Genomic DNA, 23,909 nt, shown 5'->3' with positions numbered 1-23,909 from the left:
TATATATATATATATATATATATATATATTTTGCCTCGTAATATGAATTATGAATAATAATAATAAAAAGGAAGGGTAGATTTGAACCTACAAACCATAAAGAGTTGAAATATGATGAGGACAGTATAATGTAAAAGTGAACAAAACCTTATGAGTCAGAATCTGGTAATAATGATCTAAAGCTGTAAGAACTTGGAACAACCTTAATCAGTCAAAAAAGAGAACTGGCAAGGGAAGCTCAGAGAGGGATGGTATTAACAATGGCGTCTAACAGCTTCTCTTCCAACTTCTTTTCATCAACCCACATGGAACTCTGCCTTCTTATTACCTCGTTCTTTTCTTTCTTCTTCTCTTCTCTCTTCTTTTCCATCATTCTCCAATGCTCAAGCTTCTCACCTCTTTCTTTCATCTACATCACATCAAGCGAATCGCATTAGATGATTGTACGAATCTAATCGTAACGGATATCATCGTCGTATCGAAGAATGAAATGCAAGAACAAGATAATATTTTCTATCCTTTTGAACTAATATCCTGCTGCTTAGCTTAAGAAGTGATTTCAAGATGGTCAAACCGATGTTCACATAGGCTAGGTGTCACGGTCATGCTTGTCCAAGGCGTGTTGCCCCTAGCATGCTGAAATGCCTAATTGTGACACTATGCACTTCTGTCCTTGTTTTCTTTGTTGGAGAAATTCCTACCAAGCATAAACTAGGCATTACATGCACCACGTAAAAGAGTATATATCAATCGAATCGATCCAGTAAACATGGCTATGGAATGTCAATACGATAAGGTCCATACGACGTAAGATGAATTTAATGAAATCATGATCTAAGATCAGAATAATAATCATAAACTAATCATACGCAGTCATTCAGAAAGAACACATTATATGAAAAATCAAGCCCCTTATTCCAAGCAATGTCAATTTGGAAGTTAATCTAAGAATAGGGAGACGTGAGAGGGTGGCCAAGTCCTTTCAAGTTTGGTCATCTTTTCACTTGAACACAAGATTTGGTGACCAGGATTCGGTCCTCTCTCGATAAGGAGGAAGAACAAAGCTCTCCTCCCAAATGAATATGGAGATATCATTATGAAGAAAATGTTTTACAAAGAAATTTTATAAGGGCTAAATATACTCCTACATCAAACAAAAATCACCCCTCCATCTACTACAAAAGGGCCTTGAAAGTACATAAAGAAACATCAAAACTTCATCACCAACCGAACCTGCTATAAGGTGGGTGATGGGGGATGCACATGGATTGAAAATACCACGCTAGCCTTGAAGTACAGGCTCTCTCATAGCAAAAAAGCCACGATTAAAGAAACGTGGAATGTTGTCAACGAATTTTGAAAGGATAATGAAGCAACGGAGTGGGCCGAATTAAGCCTTAACCTTGTCCCTATGGCATTGTCAAACAAAGTAGACTCACTGACTTGGCTCCCCGATGAAATTTAAAGTTTTAAAAAAACCCCAAAAGTGCTTATTACTTCACTAAACACCTTAAAAAATCATCCAACTTCGTTGTACCAAATTTTAGAACTTTTAGTTCAAAAGCTCCACAAGGACTCAATTTGTTGTGACCCTTGGAGGCTCAATTTTAGTTCAAAAGCTCCACACACTTACTCAATCAGCAAGTCAAATTAAAAGTTCCTAATCGAAATCTTCGTTAACCTCATGGTTTTAAAACGCGTCTACTAGGAAGAGGTTTCCACACTCTTATAAGAAATGTTTCGTTTACCTCTCCAATTGATGTAAGATCTCACAATCTCACAATCTACCCCGTTGGAAAACAGCGTCCTCGCTGGCGGTGCCTGTTGTTTGGTTCTGATACCATTTGTAACAGCCAAACCCACCACTAGCAGATATTGTCTGCTTTTGCCCATAACGTATCGCCCTCAGCCTCAGGTTTTTAAAAGGCGTCTGCTAGGGAGAGGTCCCCATTTGTAAAACGCGGTTTGTAGGGAAGGTCTCTACACCCTTATAGAGTAAAGGGTGTTTCATTCCCCTCTCCAATCGACGTGGATCTTACACTATAAGAGTAAATATACAAATTCAATCCAGGAAACTGTTCGACTGAGGATGAGACAAGAGATTGCACTTCTCCCAAATCATTGAAAGAAAAATGAATAGATTGCTCTTTGAATCCAGATAGATTGGAAGATGCAACGGATGCATTTCCAATCAAATTCTTTCCAATTAAGATCTTCAAACAATAATATCTCACGATGTAAATGTTCAAGAAGATAAGGAAATCACTTACCAAAGTCCGTCGGAACTCTTCATCAGCAACCTTACGCTCTTCGGCTCGGGCTTTCGCAGCTTCGGCTTTAAGCTTCTTGCGTTCCTCATTGGCAACCCTAAGCGCCTCTCTCTTGGCTTCATCCTTGCGCTGCTTTTCGAGCCTCAAGAGTTCGACCTCCTGGATGTAATTCTTGCGCACCTGCTTCACCTGCTTCGCGTAGTCCCTTCGGAGCAGAGCGAGTTTGGCCTGCGCTTCCTCAGGGTCTTTCGGCGCCTCCCAGCTTCCAACAAAGGCGCTCGCCTCCAAGTATGTGTGCGTCTGCTGGTGATTGTTATGGTGAGTGGACTTGATGGAAGTGGAGAAGGAGCGTAGAAGGTTATTGGAGAGATTGGTCGCAGTGCGGATCGCAGAACGAGAGGTTAACGCCATTGATGACTGTGATGGTAGAGGCACGAGCTTCTGGGCCTTGAAGAAGGTTTACCCTTTGTTTACTCTCCTTGAGGCTCTCGTGTTGTAAATATAAACGACACATCTTTTGCACTTCATAGTGATTCGACATGTCGACCAACCATGGTTTTCTAGGCGGCGATATTTAAGTTATTTTGTTTATTTTAATTTTTATACTTTCAAAAAAATTTATTTTAAAAAAGTTAGTCATATTATAATTAAAAAATAATGAAGCTCAAATTACATAGACCAAAAATGATATTTTAACATAAAAATAAAATAATTATTATGGTTAAAAGGAAAATATGCAAAAATCACCCTAAAATGATATTGAATGCAAATTTGGGGAATTCACATCCATAATTTTATATATAAATTTTATAATATGATACTTTATTTAATAATTTGAAGGATAAACATTGAAAAATATTAGACTTAATGATATTATTATAACTAAAAAGCAAAATAAAAAATAAAAAATAAAAAATAAATCTAGGACTGATTTTGAAAGCATAGCAAATAATGTACAATGAATAACACTAGAGCTTTGCTAAGTAATTATGTACAATGAATAACACTGCAGGATGTACAAAAATTAAAGACTAGCCAGCCCGCTGCTGGTGCTCACAGATTATAACTTGCGACTGCTGAGAAAATCCAGCCTCCGAGCGAGCTGGATTGAGATATTCTCCGTCTCAACAACGAGCTGGATTGAGATATTCTCCATCTCGACAATGAGCGAGCTGGATCGAGATATTCTCCGTCTTGACAACGAGCTCGAAAATAAAACCAAGGAGCTGCTATTTCAGGAGGAGAAGACAGTGGAGTACTCCTTTTGCTTGGGCATTAAAAGAGCCAGTTGGAGCTTGCTCGACTGGCATTGTTTAACTGGGTTCTTAAAAACCGAGACCCGGGCGACGTTATTAGCTAATAATAAAACGTGTGCAATGCTGAATGATTTTCCCTTTCCGACTGCAAATTGCCATTCTCTCATTGATATGTCGAACCAATCTTTCCTTGCAGATCTGGTTGATTTCACTTCGATGTACTGTCTATTCTCCTCGTTGTCTCCTATAATTATATCAAAGGGGAATCCAGATTCTGAGTCCTCATTAACCCACTTAACTACTGTGTCACTGAACTTTTCAGTGAAATATTTGAAGGTGACGTGCTCGCCGAGTCTCCCAGTTACCGTTGCCTGTGCTGGATCGATGGTGCGAGTTCTAAGCTGCATTTTCCAGGCAAAGCCACGCGAATCGGACTGAGACCCAATGTTATCACCACTGCCTTTAACAACAGATGCTACCGACTTTGCAGATAAATCATCTTCATAGGTCCAGTCTGTGGCTGTTGAAACTGGAGACAAGTTCTCTGTTTGCTTGTCGACGACTATAAACGCGTTTTCTGCATATCGGTTGTGAGGCAGTGAGCTTCCTGGTTGTGTTTTGAGACCATTTTCACGAGCATAACTAGAACCCGGAGCCGTTTTCCAGTCGACCGGTGGCCAATTTCTTGCTTTATCTTTAGCCTTGGAAGATGACCCTTGGCTGTTTGGTAAGGTTTGAAGTAAGTTGTGAGACTCAACGACTGAGGTGACAGATGAGACAGACCAAACAGGTTCCTCCTTGGGAAGTTTTGTGACCTTTTGAGTATTCAGGATAAAACACTCTGTTTGCTCTTCGGAAGAACCCGATTCGGCCATGGCGGTGATCATGTGAAGGAAGTTGGCCAAATGAAGCTCGGGAGCTCCATCAAATAGCAAACGAGAAAACTCCATAAACAACGAATGAGAACCCGAGTCTTGGGTTGTGTATAAAATATTATCCTGCAAAAACATAATATGAGAAATTCATACAGAATCAATGACTAAATTAGAAGTCTGTTAGCAAAAGGACTGAATCAATGACTAAATTACCTGCAGAAGACAGCTACATGGAATCTGTTCATCAGAAGCACGTCCGAAATTCTTTATAACATTTCTGAAGAACAGCTTTTCAACAACAATTACTTGCAGACGACTCAGGATGTCGAATTCAGATTGCTTAAGCTCAGCATATCTGTCGGGATGTACGCTATACACGTAGCGCTGAGCAAAAGGAAGAGCCCAGTTCATTAATGAAGTCATGAAGCTAGAGTCCCTCAGACCATAATATTTCGCTTCATGAGTTACAATCTGCATAAATAGTTAATCGGTGAACACGATAGTATCTATACGAAAAAACAAACACAATCAACGTGTGGAATTCGTAGAGCTTGTTAGCACAGTCAATTAGATCATTCTCATTTGCGAAGCATCAGGCGGCCTTTACGTGAAATGTCTACAATGCCTATTTTCAGTTCGGTCCCCGGAGTTCTAGAAGTTTCAACAATACAATTTATCTTATAAAAGGTCCAAAGTTCGACAATGAATCGAGATTTTTTACATCATGCTTATGAAATCCCTCGAAACAGGACTTTCCTAAAATATTTTCAATGTATTATGGTCCACATGCAGTAAAGGTAAAACAAATGAGAGAAGGTTACCTCAGAAAGAAGAGGAACCCCTAAAGCTTTCAAGAGGTGAGAGAATTGTGCCCGGAAAACCTCGGTTTTGTCACTGTCGATCTCACCGAAGTCTACAAAATATATTTTGCCCATATTCTTACATTGCTGTTTTAATTCCTTATCATCACACCAGCACACAATGCCAGTGGAAGGATGAAGCGAAACCCATTTATCTTGTTCCGTGGGAAGGACCATGAACTCGGAGTTTCCGATACATTCCTTCAGGTAAGCCATATCTTCTGAACCCAGGAGTCCTGATTTTAGTCCATTTGCCCATTTTAGAAAGACTTGGAATACCTAATACATGAAAGTATCACTTCAGTGGTTATCATTTGTAAGAAAAGAACATCTATTATTGATATGACTTACTATATCACCAGCTTGTGAAGGCAAAGCAACAGCTGATAACTGTTTCAAAATCTGAAGATAACTCCTTAGAGGAGGGTATTCATGTATTCCACATTCATCAATAAAAAAATTCTTAAGCCCTGGATAAATACTGCATAAACTCTTGATTATGGGACAATCGGCCGTGTTTGTCAAGCGGCGTTGAAGATGAGCATCCTTAATCTTGTCAATAGCGCCAATGGGGTCGTGCCAATATACTGCCTTAGGAGACAAAAATATACCCGACACCACATCCTCGTGCCTAGAGTCAGCTACAATAGGGACGAATATAAAAGGCCCTGAATGCAATTCCTCCAAAATTTTCTGTTTTGATGCAGCCATCTCATTCCACAAGAATGTATAGAAAGTGCACATTTGAGATATGCTGGCATATCAAAGAAGGCAATATAAATGGATAGTTTAGGACAAGATCAAACAAAGTCAAGCCTATAATTGAAGATGTTTACAAAGAGAAGTTCGCGTATCCCTGAGATTCTATGAAATGTTTTCAAACTATTGTGCTCCTTTCAATTTTACTAATTCCTTGTAGTCGTTATGTAAATTAACACTATTATAAAGAGATTAGTACCTTGTCTTGAAAGGTTTCTGGGTTCTCCACACTTTTAGAATATCAAAAGTGTCATCGAGCAAAACTCGAGTCTTGAACCCAATATCACGTACCAACTTTGAACTTCTAACCTGTTGCAACAATGAGAATACAGATCAACATCTACAGGTCTATAAAGATTAATTTATTTTCTTCCAAAAACTTGATACATGGGAAAAAGCGTCAGGAAGCACCTCACAAAAGTTCTAGCCTTAGAGGATATCATAAAAAGAGAGGAAAATTTACTTGAAATGCAGCTAATTAACTGACCTTTGGAACAGCATAAGAAGCAAAGGTTCCAAGGATTGAGCGCACTGCATCACAGTCAAAATACGAATCTTTCGGGTAGTGACGCTTGTCGTCCGCACTTGATACTACCCATTGGACATCACAAATGCTATTCATAAAAGCAGACTGAAACTGTTTGATAGAATCACCAGATTTAGAAATGAAGTGACCCACAACTTTGTCACTCAAATGATCATCCCATAAAGTATCAAGAACCTCCAAAAGGTATTTACAGCTCTCTTGGTTTCCATGCGTGGATAACAGGGTTAATAAATGAGTTAACTCTGGTGATTCCCAATCTTTAACCACTGAACCAGAAGATATCAGCTCTGGATCCAACATTCTATTCATCATAACATTATGTGGCATGTTAGCAATGCTCCTGTTAACTTCAACTACATGAACAAAATCAGTGATACCAATTTCTTGGAAAAAACTTCTCCATTTTGTGAGTCCGCCAGAGAGTGATTGGGTTACTGGGTGCTTCAAATAGGTGTCATCAACCTCATGGAAATTCATTTCCATATTCATGAGCTTGTCTATATCAATGGGATTGCCGTATTCTTTACTGAAATGAATTGGTACCTCAACAGGTCTTTTGTAGCCATGATTGGTCAAAATCAAGGCCTTGTTACGTAACTCCGAAATGATAAACTCCCTATCTGTGTGACATTCAGGACAACTCGATAGCAGGTGAGTCATTATAAAACAAACATACTCTGTCATTAAATTTTTGTTGCTATTTAGATTTGATTCATTTGATATAACTGGAATGACGTGTACTTTCATAATTTCATGGGCAGATAAACGTTGAACACCGATCCTATGAAGCATCCTGCTAATATTCCCCACTGAAGGCGCATCCATTTGTGAGTCATCAACAGAGAAAAGAGAAAGGAAGGCTGGACAAACTACACGAATCTTAGCAATCAAATTTGGGAAAGCTTCGAGTCCGTACTTGCCATCAACTGTGGTATTTGAGGAATCAGAGTGTAACCATATTGTACCTTCAGCTATGGAGCTATAGGTACCGTCTGAGAGAGGAATTAGTGGAACCTTCTGAACAGATTTTACAAGATCAGCATTCCTTTCCAACTCTAATGACGTTTGCCGAGACGATTGAAAAAGCATGTTGTGAAGTACATTTAGAAAAGAGCCCAACCAAACCAGTCCCATTGATTTGAGGCTATTATGATTCTGACATAGAGAGGATATAAGCTGCACAAGAATTTTAGGCCCATATTCTTCAATACCCAATGCTCTTGCTAGAGAGTCGGACAAGATTATATCCTTATCTAGGAATCCAATCCCAAGATGTTCATGAAGCAAATTATCCGGAAGAAGAATACGATCTTGTTCGTTCCAACCTCTTAAAACCTTGTATGGGGGAACCCATTCACTTTGTTTTCCTTCCAAAAGTAAGCAGTTGGACATGCGTAACTTCGAAATAATTAATCGAGGAAGATTAGAAAAAAACCCATGTACCTCTCCAATGAGTGGAATATAACTCATATAAGCTGCAATAGCTTTCCCTGGACAGCTCTCAAAGCATGGAAGAGAACAGAAAGATTTGGCTGCACTCACAAACAAACCAGGAAACTCTGACAACAACCACTGATTCCAGTGACTATCACCATCCACCTCCTCTCGGGACGAAGGTAAAACAAAATCGCCTTGAATAATAAACTTCAAGCCATACTTTCTTAGAGGAAGGAATGCAAAAACTGGTTGTTGATCCAGAAATGGACTGTAAATCCCATCCCCTTCTTCCTTGAGTGTAAATGCAATCGAGATCTCAGTAGATTGGACATCATGACGGATAACGTCAGCCTTCAACTTTTTTGATACTATAAGCCATGTCATTTTTTCTTCCCCATGAGAAACCTTAATGATGCCATTTCCAACAATTTCTTTTCTCATAACAATAAGTGAATTGTCAATCAAGTTTCTGATCTTAATACACTGGAGTTGGTGAAGAAAGAGTAACAAAGACGGATGGAAATCCACAAACATATTCACAATATTATTGATCAAATTTCCTCCTCCAGATAGTTTTGATTTGAAAGGAAGCACAATACAAGTGTTCCAAATATTTGTATCCTGCTGATCAGAGGCACTGCAAACCAACCTACTGTACAAGTTAACATTGCGAGGAGAAATGATAGTTGGTAAGACAAAACCAATCTGCCCCTCACTTATATCAAACTTAACATGAAACCCATTGGAATGAATCTCAGGAGCATCTGTGATCTGCAGAAAGAGCACCCCATACCCATCAGAACAGACTACAAATTGAAAGGACACCATACAAAAGAGAGAGAGGAAGAGCGGACAAAAGATGTAATTGCTGAAAACTGATAAACATATACAAAGTTATAAATGATCAATGTATTATTTATTTCTTTAAGAGAAGACGTGAAACACTTCTTTGATGCTTGAAATTACATAAGAGGAAGAGGAAGACCTCAACCCACCAAAGGAAGATAGAATAAAGGACTCAGATGGAAATATCTTAGTAAACAATGAAGACAGAGGTGACATAATGATACCCTTAACATACCCGAAAAACTGATTTGAAGCCAATGCCTTTCTTCCCTATATATCCAGCATTTGATCCTTTCTTTGTTGAACTCCCAACATCACAGAGTGCTCTGATATTTTTAGCAGAAAAGCCTTCCTCGTTATTTAAAACAACAATACCTGACTCCTCAAAAATGAATGCTAGAGTGGGTTCGACACTTGATGGATATATATTATCATCAGCATTTTGAACCTAATAACAAGATTGATTAGATGAATGCAATAAATCATGTCCATCAAATAGATATTTTGAACTTTATGTAGTGAGATCAAATTTGGTGGATGAAATGGACTTAACATTCGAGAAATTTGAAATCCTATAAGCATGGCTTTTCATACCCCTTTGGATTATCTTATACACCAAGAACAAATACATAAATGATACAGCTTCTGGCACCTTTTTTAAATCTCTTTGATGATGTTTATTTTATTGAAATTCTAACACTTAGAAATTTCACAAAATGAACACCATGCAAAACATTTGAGAACGGTACATCTCAAAATACACATCTTTATGGTTTTAAAATTACTCTTTGGCTATGTAATTTGTAACAGGCCATAGGTTGATCCTTGAAAAGCTTAAGTCATCAAACGTTGGCTGATACCTAGAACAGTTTGAGGGATACAACACTTCCTTGATTCTTCTACACTTGTAGCAGTTTTATATTTTTAAAAAATAACTCAAATACATCAACCCCTAACCAGTTGTCCACAAAAAGGTAAATTTGTTTGGGAAAAGAACCAACAGGATGGTCTTAATGCAATCAAAATGTTGTTATTTTTAGAGCATGGTATGGACTTGACTAAATACAAAGAACCCCTGTTAAGTTCCAGTTGATACTTCAGATACTAAAACAGGTGGGGTTTTGTCACATAATTGTAACCAAATTACTGTCTAGTGAGAAATAAAGTCTAGAAAAGAAGTTGAGGAGCAATATTGTGCAGGAACAATACATACTAGTACGATGTACTGACACCATTTTTTTATGTGCAGCTCTGAAATTGTTTTAGTTTTCTTTTCCATATTACGTGTGTTATACTTTCATATAACGAAAAATAAATATCTTTCTTATCCAAAAATAAAGTGAGAAATAATATATACCAATGAAGGAAATAAATCTAATCGGTAAAGACAATAGCCCTGCTCACCAGCTCAAGCAGAAAATGTGAATCCTGAGAATACAGCTCCTGCGAAAGACAATGAAGAGCCCTTCCTAAGCGAGCATGCTGCTTCCTCAGTATACCAGTCTGAGAATTGGGAAGATCTGGATCGAGACCAAATTCATCATGCCTGATGGATTGAATGATCTGATCCGCATCCTTATTTCCATCAGGTTCTGAAGCAGGTGACATATAACTGAGGGCATTTACATCATTAAAATTTTTGGTAGAACAGTCTGTGCTAGGAACGCTCATTTTTTCATTACACATATTCTCTTCAATAGAGAAAGAGACATTTTGTTCTGAAACAGAATGCTTAGTCAAAAGACCACCGATGTGCAAATTTCTGTTTATCTCAAACCTGTCATTCAAGCATGCATCAGTGAACAGATCTGAAGAAGCACTAGAAGAAATTGTGTGATAGTCCTGAATCCACTCCAGCACACCAAGAGAGAGGCCTATTTCATGAAGCATAAGACGCTGCTCTGGTTTCCAACACTCGTGTAAAATAGCTGAAGCAGCATCTTTAATGACAGAACATATGGCAGAAAGCAATATATTTGCAGCCAAGCAACAAAACTCTGCTGGCAAATAACCGAGGCAATCAACAAAAAACCTAGACAATAGGGGAATTGCTTTGTTCCTCATATCAATCTTCTTCTTCAATTCAACACTCAAATTACCAGCAGAAACCTGCTCGAGCACCTTTTCATGCCTCTGAGCCCAATTTCCAAATATTTCTGTATTTTCAACAGAGTTATTAATAACATCAAAAGCACGGCTGGCATGGTGTTTAAGAAGGGATAAGGGAACATATTTTTCTCCACCAATTAAAGCAAAGATAGATAAAAGCTTCACCGCGGTCTGAAATGGAGATCCTTGCAGTGCAGCTTCCATGAATGAATCAGCAGTAGCTGTGTGATCTATTCGTATAACTTTCCCTTCTTTGGTAACCATGCACAAAAAGTTCTCTATATTAACTTCATTCTGCAACCAGGTTACAAGAGGACCAAGAGCCGGAGCAAATAAGATATCCCAATGAGACCATAAGTTCAAATCCAACAACATTGGTGCTCTAATCAAGACTTTGATAGCATCCTCTGATGTCACAGATTCAATGGCTCTCAATCCTTGACCAACTTCAGCAGTAACTGAAGTGGCACCCAATAAATCATTCATTGTGGCCAAAGAATCTCTTAAATGGCATCTCCCTAATAATGAAGCAGAAAACATGACACACTTGGAAACAACACTGTTCTTTTGCTGCCCTACAAGCTCCATAAAATCTTCCGAAGACCCATTTTCAGTCAGTTTGAAACTGATCGAGGGAAACTGTTGAGTAAGAAGGGTATATATCATCTGCTTACTTATTATTTCATTCTCAGATAAATTATTACAAGCTTGTGCTACTAAATTCACTAACTGACGCTGTAACATGCAAGCCTCCAAAGGGGATTTTCCAGAAATCTCAGGCAAAAGAAACTTGCGTAGCTCATCAGGGAGCATAGAGGAATGCTTCTGTAAGAAAGTAAAAAAGTCCCCATGACCAAGAGACTTAAAATCCTTGACAGAAAATTGCTCCACGAGCCAGAACTCACAGCTGCAAAGCTGTTTCAAAGTGTGAATTCTATTTTCCAGGAGAAACTGACCATTGCTGTGGATCTCCTGCTCAGACTTGATATGCTGACCAACTTTGTTGAGGATATCTTCGACAGTGATGCCTAAGATTTAAGAAAAATAAAAATAATAAAGTTATATCATTTTCATTTCCAATATTATTTTCAAGATTGTAGAAGTAAAATATTGATACAAACACATTAGAGTTCCAACATGTATCATATGTACCATATAAAGCAAAATCAAACAACGGAACTGCAAATTCTATGATCATTCAATTCAACTCAACCATTTCAAGTTTTACGAGTCAACATCACAAACAGTTCTCCTCCAGGAGTTTAATCGTAATTAGTTCCCAATATAATTTCTGACCTATAATCTTATTCAAAATTTAGAAGATTGTTAAACAAAACTGAAACAAAAAACGGTACAGCTCAACATATTTCCAGGAAAAGGTACCACTCAAAGAATGCCACTTCATTTTGGGAAAGTTACGGCTGTTACTTTGTCTTCCAAAGAAAGTGGACAATTGGCTTCTTGAAACCCTTGGTTCAGAGGAAAATCAAAGATTTTGAAGAACTAATCTGTTAGAGCTCTTTTTTGGCACATTCCAAAGGAAAGGAATACTAGGACTTTTGAAGATAAGTCTTCCACCTTTGAAGCTATAGCCTATCGATGATAATTGACGATTGGAAGGCTCTCATCATGTAGTGCTTGTGCAGGGGTTTCCTCTACACCTAACCCTTTAGATTTCCCCTTGTTTTTCAATGAAGTTTTCAGTTTTTTATAAAAATAAAAAATAAATAAATAAATGGACTAAAGCATTTCGAATCCAAGGAAGCAATATCAAGTTCTTGCTTGCTTGTCTATGTCTGTGTTGTTTTTGAAGAACTAAATCAGTACAACATCCATCTGATATATTAACTTCAGCGTCAAGAATGATGAAAAGCCCAGGAAGTAAACACTACTCACCATATGTAGACTTCGGAACATGCTTAATAAGAGCGCCCTCTGCACTTGGACCTACATCTATGCACTCATATACGGGTTGTTTCTCAACATGTGTATTAGTCAGTTCATGCAGATTGATTGTTTGTAGAGAATCATAAATGCTGTCCCACATCCCATTCTTAATAGATGAAACCTGCAGTAAAGACAGCAATGAAAAATAAGTAGCTTAAAGTACTTATCACAAGATAAGCAAAGCAAAAATACCCTACATCAACAGTCATACATTGTGTAATCAGAAATTAAAATTAAATAATATGGACAGAATGATATAAGTAAACCATCATGATATAAGTAAACCATCAGTCATTCTAGATTGGTATGCACTGATGATGCTTAAACGATATATGAAATGCATATGCCTCTAGCTCCAGTATGAATGATGCATTATTTTTTCACATAAGAGTTGTCATGGTTGATATACCGCATTACTAAATAAATATATGTCTAGTTTTCTACAGTTATCTACATAGTCACCAATTATTTAAAAAAAAATGCATAAAACAAAACCTCATTTTTCAGAACAAATTAAAGACTACGAATTATTTGCACATAGGTAATAAAATGGGTTATGAACCAATGTTGCAAACCTCTGAAATACCGTGGGAGCATAATTCATCTCATTCTATATTAGAGTTAAATATATATATATATATAGGCATACGTAGAAGCCCTCAATTAGTAAGAGTAGAACTACACTAAAGAAGATAAGACTAATAAGTTACATATATATATAATAAACAATGTCCAACACAATAAATCCCTTACAGCGACATTGAGTAATCCAATGAATGGGTAAGATGATATCATTGATCTCACGCTTATTCTTGATCCAAGTTTTATGCCATAATGGTGAAACATCCGTTTGAGTACCTACAATACAGAATCAATTTAGCTTTCCCACTTTGATTTAACAAATAAACAAGAAAACATATGATCCTGTTCTAAAATCCAATTCTAAATGCTCAAGTAAATAAACAACCATCCAATGCCTTTTGGGTAACATTACAAAAATTCCCAACCTCATCAAAAGCTTCTGTAGTTACAAAAATTCTTATGATTGGCACTTCAACTTGAGGACATATGCTGTACATTTTGCCAAAAGGCATTAAAAAAAAAAGCCTCGAAATCGTCATTCTAGATCCCATTGTTACTTTCTCCTTGGAAAGAATTGGGGAGGAGAGATTACCAGCACTCTCCTATTGGTTGGTATCATTTTGTATTGCCTTAAGGCTTATCTTCCTAGAAATTATCAATATTTCGTAAGGGAGTAGAATATTACATAAATTATTTCCAAATAAATTTTATTCAAGGGAAACAAAAATAGTTAAAAGTGGTAGAAGAAATCAATGTTGTTTCTTGCATGACAAGGTCTGTTAATGAAGATATTAAAGCCACGTAGTAGGATGTTGAGCGGTTGGAAATTGTTGCCACTTAGAATCTTTGATGATATTCTTAACCACACCAGATATATGTAGAAAGCGAAATTCAAAATTAAATTTCATTTATAAGAAATAGAAACATTGAAAAAGTAAAAATATGATGATAAATAACAGTTTTGATTTTGAGGTTAATTTATTTAAAAACCAATTAGCCAGGGGGGCTAATCACCGGGAAAGTCTAAATTAACATGAAGTTGTTAGCATCTGTAGTGTGTTACATGCAGAATTCATATTAACATAATAAGAGATAGAAATCAGTAAAAGTAAAAAGAAGTAGCACACCTCTGGCGCAGTTGCATCTCTACATCCATCCTTCCATGTTGTGATGAACATCCTCAAAGAATTATTTGTAATTTTACATTCCGCTTCATCGCCACTGCCTTCATCAGAATTATCAAAACTTTCTTTTTCGAGGACGCTGGCTTCTACCTTGACTTTTTTACCTAATGTTGGGGATCCAAAAGTAGTGTGCATTTGATGTCCAGATTTCCTTTTCCTTTTGGATGTACCATTACCTATACTGTCCTTTTGGCTGCCAATAGGAGAGGCATGGGCACTTACTTCACCATTCAACCCAAGCCGCGCCACCTCTTCAGTTGCAGATGGGTAAGGACAGCTACTTGAACCAGCGTAACATTTATTAATTTGCAATGGAACTTTTAGATCGGAGCTAGAATGGTTGCCATTCTTTTCAGTTTCGTGCGTGTTATCATCACTGTCTTCATCTCCTGAGCTTTCAGAGGAAAATCTAACATGCTTGCCACAATAGTCTTTGGGAACAGAGGAAGATGATTCAACTCGCTGAGATATTGCACTAAAATGCTCATCTAGCTGTTGCTTCTTCATTGAGAAAAGAGGTCGCTTCCGGCGTTTCTCATTAGATTTTGTTAGATACTTGCTAAGAATGTCATCTTCCGATCTTCTAGCTTTTCGAATAACAGATATATGGGTCCTACAACAACAAGTTCCTCTCACTATATAACCAAAAGCGAATTCAGAACATCAAAATAAAAATACAAACTAGCCTGCCTCATATTAAATATTTATAACTATAAATGCATGAACCATAAATGTAAATATTCTCATTCTTCCACTAGTGAAGCAATGCCCAAGAGTATAGAATTACGTACTCCAAGTTTTGAACACGTATACCCAGCATTTCCTTCTTTGTAACCGATCGCTTCCTGGAAATGAAGTCCAAAAAGTCTTCGACCATAATATTTTTGTTTCTACAAGCATCCACATCCATGAACTCCGAAAGATAACAAATAATCTCCTCACTCTTTATTTTAAATACTTCAGTTACCTCAGAATTCACTGAGAAATAATGCAATACAAGAGGATGACGCAGAAAAGGGCCCAGTCTCAGCTCTTCAAATTGCTTAACTCCCTCATCCTTGCATATAGCCTTCTCCAATTCATATAATGTAGTGATTCTTCTCACCCCCACAAAGCAGTGAATAAATGCATTGATCTAAACCAATATAGACAATATCAGTAACTTGTTGGAGTTAATCTACGTTTGACCGGAAATTTTGATAGCCCCCGTTTATGTTTGGAGGAAACATGATGTGACCTTTCGTTATCTCTGGTGCTACTACTACAGACTGACACAGACTGAAAAGGCCAACTGACCTTCTAATCCATATTAGCTGGTTCACATGTGATATTTTTGTTCTATAGATAGAGGGAGAAGAATGTTAAGCTTATCACTTCCCCCTAATAACGATCTATAAAACTTAGTTCAGAGATTTTTGAAAGGGAAAAAATGAAGGAAAACAGTTAAACAAACTATAGCACGATTGAAGAATAATCTTTTAAGGTAATTTAAAATTTATCTTGCTTAGAAAGCTGTTCTTTTTACTAAAAAAAACATAATTTTAAAAATCTATAAGGCATTGCCGTTGACTTATAGACTCTTAGTTTTTATCTGCTCAGGTATCACACAGACTACAGGCATTGGACAACCAACAATACAACATCACTAGTTATCATTGCTTGCGAACGATTATTGCCCACGACTGCATACAAAGCGAAAGAAGCCCATAATATGCGGAAGGAAATGTTGCGAACGATATTTCCAACAATATTATCAAAATTGATATCTTCCGTTTTCATACTGGAAGTGATTGTCAGTCTCCCCTTCCGCCGCCGTGAACCCCCCGGCCAGCGCTTGGCCTGACCCACATGAGTTTCCTTCTAGATAAGCCCCTAGTAGGCTACTGCTTATAATTCCAGTCAACACAAGTTCCCGGAGAATCCATACTTAAAATAGACTCTATACCCAATAATTATCAGATAAATCAAGCAGAAGAGTGTGTGATAAATCAAGCAGAAGTGTGTGTGTGTGTGTGTGTGTGTGTGTGTGCGTGCGTGCGTGTGAAGTTAAAAACGTATTTTCTCACGTTACCTTCCCTTCCATCACAATGAGGCGGTGAAGAGCATCGACTTCCTGCATACGGAACCCCAAATAATCCCAGGAATCGACCTGGAGAATTGAAAGCGCTAATTGCGAGACCTTCCAAGCTGAGATGCTTTCCCCAGCCACAAGAAGATCGCTGTGTGCCTTGGCTACAGCGTGGTTGATCCTCGCGATTCCTTCTGCTGACTTCGTAGTCGAACTTTGCGGCTGGAAACCTGTTCTGGAAGGTTGACGAAATCGGAAACCTGGACTGGGAGGCTGAGAGAACTGAAACCCAAGATTTTGCTCCGGCAAGTTCGAGTTCTGCATAGGGAAGTTAACGTTCTGGTGACCAGGAATGAACACATTACGATTTTGAAGAGGAAGATTAAGATTTTGAACCGGGACATTGGGATTCAAATGTGGCGCAGCCGGAAACTGCGCTTGTGACGGCTGTTTCTGATTCTGCCTCCGGCGCTGCCGCCTGCGGGAGCCACGAGTATTGAAATTGGATGGTCCTCCGTACATCACTCTCAGCTCGGATTGCCAGAGTCAGAACTTCACCGACTTTACATTCAGTACAGTTCTTACTGGCCTGGAGTTCTTCGCCGACATAGATTTTAGGGTTTTGCTATTTGGCGGGAGGAAGGTGACCGGAACAATATATATAGGTTTCCCTCCTTTGGTGTGTGTAAAATTGTATATGTATACATATAGTATAAGAGTTATTTTACACTCGAATTAAAATATAAATATATTTCTTTTGAGGAATTGCAAAACTACCCCTAAGTAGAGTGGTTGTTGCAAATAAGTCCTCCAACTTTTAATGATAAGCACAAAACCCCCCTCAGTTTACACATTACAACTTGACTTTTGAAATTATAAAATAATAAAAATTAGACCCTCAACTTTCATGTTATTTAAAATTGAATCCCTTTGACTTAAAGACAGGTTTACTACGAGATTGTCTATAACCCGATAGAAGGAATGTAATAGTTCATTTTTTAATTAGACGATACCGTAAATTATTGGTTTAAACATATCACAACACGGCAACGTGAGTTTGAAAAGTGAGTGTGGCCCTTATAGGAGTACTACGTGCGATTTAAACTTGATAAAATGACTCATACTCCAAAATTCATAATGAATAGGATACAGTACTCGATAATGTTATATTTATTGGTGTATCTTGCGTATAGCAACTCGACGATGTTGGAATTATCATCTTATTATACCTGAAATAAAAATATTGATATTGGCGTTAGATATTATATATATAAATGAATAAATAGATGAATGTTTATATAAATCACATCATTTAAAAGAAATTATTTAAATTAATGATCATTTTTTCTTGCTTCCAAATTAAAGGGCAGATATTGTTATTATTTTACTAAAAATAATAATAATATTGTTATCTATTTTAAAATAAAATATTTTATCTTATTAAAGGGTAGATATTGTTATTATTGTACTAAAAAAATAATAATATTGTTATCTATTTTAAAATAAAATAAAATAAAATATTTTATCATAAAAAGTTATTTCGTTATTTTTTTAATAGGAATTCATGAAACATTATTTTATGCATAATAAAAACAAAACTGTCAAGTTCCACGTGTCTAGTTAATAAAAAGTCGGAATTAAAAAGGAAAATCCGACCTGCCGGATTCGAACCAGCGACCTAAGGATATCTGAGAAACCTCACTACAGTCCTCCGCTCTACCAACTGAGCTAAGGTCGGTTTTGATTAACTTTGTTACTTTTTTTTTAACTATACTATTTCTGTGATATATACACGTTTTTTAAAAATAAAAGACCAAATAATTGAATTTAATGCATTAAAAAAAAATTAATAATCATAATCCAATAACCAAAAAATCGTAGGTTAAGACTTATATTATTGATTAAATTCATATCATAATTCATAAAAACTATTTTTTAGACTAATAAATGGGTGAAGATTTGATTTTTATATTTTTTTTTTCAAAATTATAATATATTAATTACTTCAGTTATGTTTAAATGGATAAATAATTTTTTAGAACGTAATGCTATAAACATACTAGCAATATCATCGTTCAAGAGATTAAAAAATTTTGATNCGTTAGAATTTAAAATTAAATTAAGAGTATAAATGGCTTAATTAATTACTTATTGGTAAAATTGTTAATTAATTTTTATGGATTTTTATATGGTTTAAAGGAGTATTATTAGGTGTATAAATCTGATATTTGTTAAAATATTTAACCAAAAATTAATTTACGTAGGGGAAGCTTACGAAACGGGTCGGGTATGAATATGAATGTTAATGGCATCAAACCGACCCGAACAGGACAACAAGAAGAGCCATCGTTATTGATTCGCTTGTGCTTAACAGCCAATTGCCCCGCGAATTTGCGTATGGCGGTAGATAGATATCCAAGAAATTGATTCAGTTTCTTGCACCATCTTCCAGATAATCAGTGCTTGAACTTGCCAATCGAAGCAGGAACTCCGGCTTTTTGCAGTGCCACACTTCATTCCTCAGCCATGAGAAGGTTGTTCTTGGATCTTAGTTTTCTCATACATTTGTCCCATTTACGGTTGTGATGTTTGCTCTTCGTCTTAAAATTTGAATCCCTACTTCCTTCGTTGCAGATCGGGGCAACATTTACATCGGCCACATGCGAAGCAAGGTGTAGGAGGATTGAAGGGCATGATGGGCAAGTTATCAATCGCCGTGGCTTTTCTCTTGATCTGTACGGTTTTGTTGTTTGTATCATCAACGAGTAAAGGTGGCTTTGGATCCGTCTCTCGCTCTGAGGTTAGTTGAGGTTGTTGGGTGTGATTAATTGCTCTTTATGTCCGCTGTCGCGAGATTGTTGAAGTAGAGCTTTAGAGTGGTAGTTCCATGAAACTGGTTACGTTCATTCTTTTTCCACTCGGGAAATATAGGAAAAAAGTACGTCGATCCATTATTTTATTGCTGGAATTTCGGTATCGCTAATGTGATCATCTCAATTCGTTTTCCTAAATTCATTGTCAGCAGTGAAATCACGATCACATTGTAGTTTTAAAATGTAGTGTAAGCTTAGCTACCTCACATTAAAGAGTTGTTTGATGCCGTTTTATCAATATGGGGTTGAGAATTGCATCTGGTAAATTTTTTCATCCTTACGAATTACGATGGCAAAAAGAAAGGTACCTCGCATGAACTAGTTTCTGGATACATGGAGGAGGTGATAGGTAAAGCTATTGGTAGTGTTTGAATATTTCAACACGATTGAAATTTGACATTTTCTATTCTTGTTTGGCCAGATCAAGGCTGAAGAACTTTGGAGCCATGCTGATTCTGGTGGTTGGAGACCGTCTTCAGCTCCACGATCTGATTGGCCACGTATTTCTTCGTTGCCTTTAAAAATCACTGTCTCGTGCAACAAGATTATATTGCATGTTTTTAGCTTATGTTGAGAAATGATGGTTGTATTGTTTTAGATAAGATAGATTTTAAAACTCAATCACACAATGACAGCTCCACCGAATGAAAGCAACGGTTACTTGAAGGTTCGCTGTAATGGTGGTCTGAATCAACAACGCAGTGCTGTTAGTATTTCTTACATAGCTTAAACTCTAGTTTTCTTCATGCACTCTCAGCTTTTTTGTCTTCAAGTAAGATAGAAGTTCAAAATTGAGTGGAAAAACATGCTACTTATGTCCTGAAAACTGGGGCTTTCTACTTTTGCATGGTTGGATTGCCAACTTGGGGTTTTCTGACTTAGTTTGATCATTGGTGGTGACGTTATTTTGTTATTATTAATAATTGGAGTCTCTTCTATAGCTTTCTTCTTTTTGTTTTTTAAGCTCTTGTTTAGTCTCTGCACCTTCCTCTATGCGAGAGTTTCTCATTATAAAAATATTATTTTGGATATTTTAGATATGTAATGCAGTTCTTGCTGCTCGGATTATGAATGCAACACTGGTTCTACCTGACTTAGATGCAAACTCCTTTTGGCATGAGAAGAGGTATTTTAAATTTTAACTATCCATCTTAGTACCTTTGTGTCCAAAAAGAAAATCTATCTCAGTACTTCAATCTGTTCTAGTTACCATTTTTATATTGTGTAGTACTTTCCTACTTTCAACTAAATCTTGTTTTTCTTTCCACAATATATTCTACCCTCTATAATACATTCCTGGTAACTATTGATTTCATTTTGTGTAGTGGTTTTCATGGTATCTATGATGTGGAGAATTTTATAAGGACGCTGAGGTATGATGTACGAATTGTGGATAGCATTCCAGATATTCGCAAGAATGGGAAAACTAAGAAGATAAAACCTTTTCAGGTAAAAAAGTCAGACGTTATTCTAAAAGAAAATTTCTGTAGGGAATTATATGTTTGTGTTCATAATCTCTTTAATTGAATCAGCTCCGACCCCCTCGAGATGCCCCAATCAGTTGGTATACTACGGTTGCTCTTGAGAAGATGAGGGAGCATGGTGCTATATATCTCACTCCATTCTCACATCGTTTAGCAGAAGAAATTGACAATCCTGAATACCAAAGATTAAGATGCAGGGTTAACTATCACGCTCTGAGATTTAAGCCGCATATCTTAAGAATTAGTCAATCAATAGTTGATAAGCTCCGCAATCAAGGCCATTTCATGTCTATTCACCTTCGTTTTGAGATGGACATGCTGGCCTTTGCAGGGTAAGTGTTTTCTTCACTGATCTTGATAATGCATTTTGAAACAAGGGTCCTGATGATTTGTGGGAAATTAAAAGAAGAAAAAGAAACAAGGTCCTGATGATGGCTGCCTTACAATAATTGGTTTTCTTTTACACTGCTACCACCTTTTCCCAAAGAAAATTACAAGAGGGGCCTAGACATACCCGCTTTACATTTTACTTTCTTTCTCGGACTATTTCTTATTTGTTATGAAAGAGAAGTCATGTTATGGTATATTTACATTATTTTACTGGTTTGCAGGTGTTTTGACATTTTTACTCCTGAAGAACAAGAAATCTTGAAGAAATATCGAGAGCAAAATTTTGCAAAGAAGAGACTGGTTTATAGTGAAAGAAGGGCAATTGGAAAATGCCCCTTAACTCCGGAGGAGGTGACGTTCGCATACACACTTGACTATATCTTTGCTTAAAACCAGTTGATTGAATGTAAAAATGATATGGTAAAGAATCACCGATCTGCTAGGCTTCTTCTTTGTTCTGCAGGTTGGTCTCATTTTACGGTCCATGGGGTTTGACAATTCTACCAGAATATATCTCGCGGCTGGTGAGCTTTTCGGTGGCGAACGATTCATGAAGCCATTTCGTGCTTTGTTTCCCCGTCTCGAGAACCATAGCTCTGTTGAATCTTCAGAAGAACTTCTTGAAAATGTGAGAGGATTGACAGGGTCTGCAGTTGACTACATGGTTTGTCTCCTTTCCGACATCTTCATGCCAACTTATGATGGACCAAGCAACTTCGCCAACAATTTGCTGGGCCACCGTCTGTATTATGGCTTCCGGACTACAATCAGACCAGACAGGAAAGCTCTTGCACCAGTTTTCATCAACAGAGAGAACGGAAGGACAGCAGGCTTTGAAGAAGCTATTAGGAGAGTTATGCTCGGCACACACTTTGGTGGGCCACATGAACGCGTTCAACCAGAGTCGTTTTATACGAATTCTTGGCCTGAATGTTTCTGTCAAATGTCACCAAAAAATCCTGCTGATAAATGTCCACCAGACAACGTGTTGGAGATTCTGAATGGCCAATTGGTGGAAAGTCGAAGTGACAGTGATTCGGATGTCTCAACCCAATCCAATTCAACTGCGAGATGAAAAGCATAAATCAAGATGTTAGCAAGCTCATTATAACTCGACCCTGCGAACGACACAGTTACCAATTCCAATTGAATAGGTTTCATTTACAAACGGCACTTGCCTCCAGGTAAATTTTATGGGTAAAAAAATGCAAGCATAAACCAGTCTTTTTCATAGAAACATTTCTGTCATGGAGTGTTTTATGGAATGCCCTTTCCTTTTACAAGATGGAGGAGATAACAACAATGCATTCCTTTCCTTATTTCCATGCCATTGATTTTTGCTTGTTGAATCATGTAGTGAACTTTTTGCTTTTTTCAGGCCCGTTCGGATCAGTCTAGCATTGCGAAACAGTAACACGAGGAGACTCATGTTGATGCGAGATTACAGAGGATTCATCTAGGGTGTGTACAATTGTACTTTCTCCATGTGTTATACTGTCATCTCGAATGTCCTATTTTGTAATGTAGCAATAACATGTTTTCCACTCTGGTTCACAGCCCATGCAGGTAAGAACTTTTTTCCGAAGTTGCTTCTTTACCAATATATGTAGTTTTTGAGGTCCTTATTTAAAATTCCTTACTGACATGGAAGCTTCAAATTATGTTATTGTTCTAAAGATAAAAGGACAGAGTCAAGATGGTTGAATACATCATTTCCTGCAAAATCATTATTGACATATCTAGGAAGAGTACATCGACGAGTGAGAATTTGAAGGCTTATTTTCACTTAAACGTGCAAAGAGCAAAAGGGTACACAACCCTATTAACATTTTGTGCCCATTTGTTTCGTAGACGATTCTAGACAAGTTGGGTTATCAAACAAAAGTTATTTGATTAATCTGATTCAATGTGACTGTCAATTGTTCAGCGACAAGTTGGGTTATCAAAGATAAGTTATTTGATGAATCTGATTCAATGTGATTGTCAATTGTTCATCGAATATATCAAAGAGAATATCTTGAATTTATATGATCTAATTTTGAAGACAGATTTTTCAATGTTGAATGTATGAACTAGCTACATTGTGAATAATAGAGCTACATTGTGAATAATGGATTTTCAACGAGAAATATCTCAAATTTATATAATTTATTATATAGATTTTTGAATTCACATCGGTCATTATGAAGCAAACTACTAATTGAGTTTTTTCCACTATCTTCGAACGTTGTCAAACTGAGGGATCGAGACTAAATCCAAATAGAGATCGAACGTGATAATGCAGCTATTATAGTCGGTATTATTTTATATGTTGTTTCAAAAGCACATTCGAGCCTGAGAAAAAGGAATGAAGAATTCACAAACTTTTAAGTGTCATTGAAACGTATACTCAAAATTTGGATTTGTTAATACTAATCTGTCA

The 23,909-nt window shown here is 37.0% G+C and overlaps 3 protein-coding genes and 1 non-coding gene across 8 annotated transcripts; 1 reads left to right on the top strand and 3 right to left on the bottom strand.

Moving 5' to 3' along the window:
• Positions 1-63: 63 nt before the first annotated feature.
• LOC111789797 (UPF0329 protein ECU05_1680/ECU11_0050-like) lies at positions 64-2,756 on the bottom strand. The gene is made up of 2 exons (XM_023670487.1): positions 2,271-2,756; positions 64-409 (listed from the first exon to the last, which is right to left on the bottom strand). Exons 1-2 carry the CDS (start codon positions 2,679-2,681, stop codon positions 239-241), a joined length of 582 nt encoding a protein of 193 aa, XP_023526255.1. The 5' UTR covers positions 2,682-2,756; the 3' UTR covers positions 64-238.
• A 411-nt stretch (positions 2,757-3,167) lies between these two features.
• On the bottom strand, positions 3,168-17,420 carry LOC111790338. Of its 5 annotated transcripts, none has more exons than XM_023671205.1 (14): positions 17,137-17,420; positions 16,744-17,058; positions 15,464-15,807; positions 14,616-15,285; positions 13,660-13,764; positions 12,856-13,027; positions 10,255-11,987; positions 9,086-9,298; positions 6,508-8,775; positions 6,220-6,329; positions 5,613-6,015; positions 5,223-5,540; positions 4,615-4,872; positions 3,168-4,524 (listed from the first exon to the last, which is right to left on the bottom strand). In XM_023671205.1, the coding sequence occupies exons 1-14, from the start codon at positions 17,260-17,262 to the stop codon at positions 3,505-3,507; spliced, it is 8,055 nt and encodes a 2,684-aa protein (XP_023526973.1). In that variant the 5' UTR covers positions 17,263-17,420; the 3' UTR covers positions 3,168-3,504. The 5 variants fall into 5 exon arrangements, with proteins under 5 accessions (XP_023526973.1, XP_023526975.1, XP_023526972.1 ...); XM_023671207.1 differs by having other exon boundaries at positions 17,143-17,420; XM_023671204.1 differs by having other exon boundaries at positions 16,744-17,420.
• Positions 17,421-18,390: 970 nt separating this feature from the next.
• On the bottom strand, positions 18,391-18,478 carry TRNAY-GUA. Its single transcript is given in 2 exon segments — positions 18,391-18,426; positions 18,442-18,478. It is a non-coding gene; the product is annotated as a tRNA-Tyr (tRNA).
• Positions 18,479-19,105: 627 nt separating this feature from the next.
• Positions 19,106-23,130, top strand: LOC111791325 (O-fucosyltransferase 1-like). The gene is made up of 10 exons (XM_023672617.1): positions 19,106-19,274; positions 19,375-19,540; positions 20,035-20,113; positions 20,249-20,319; positions 20,651-20,739; positions 20,939-21,062; positions 21,146-21,429; positions 21,709-21,838; positions 21,951-22,671; positions 22,866-23,130. Exons 1-9 carry the CDS (start codon positions 19,267-19,269, stop codon positions 22,560-22,562), a joined length of 1,563 nt encoding a protein of 520 aa, XP_023528385.1. The 5' UTR covers positions 19,106-19,266; the 3' UTR covers positions 22,563-22,671; positions 22,866-23,130.
• The last annotated feature ends 779 nt before the right edge of the window (positions 23,131-23,909 follow it).

Source organism: Cucurbita pepo, chromosome LG03 (assembly GCF_002806865.2).
Source record: "Cucurbita pepo subsp. pepo cultivar mu-cu-16 chromosome LG03, ASM280686v2, whole genome shotgun sequence".
Taxonomy (NCBI): Eukaryota; Viridiplantae; Streptophyta; class Magnoliopsida; order Cucurbitales; family Cucurbitaceae; genus Cucurbita; species Cucurbita pepo.
Note: the sequence above shows the minus strand (reverse complement) of the source record. Positions and strands in the feature narration are given on the sequence as shown.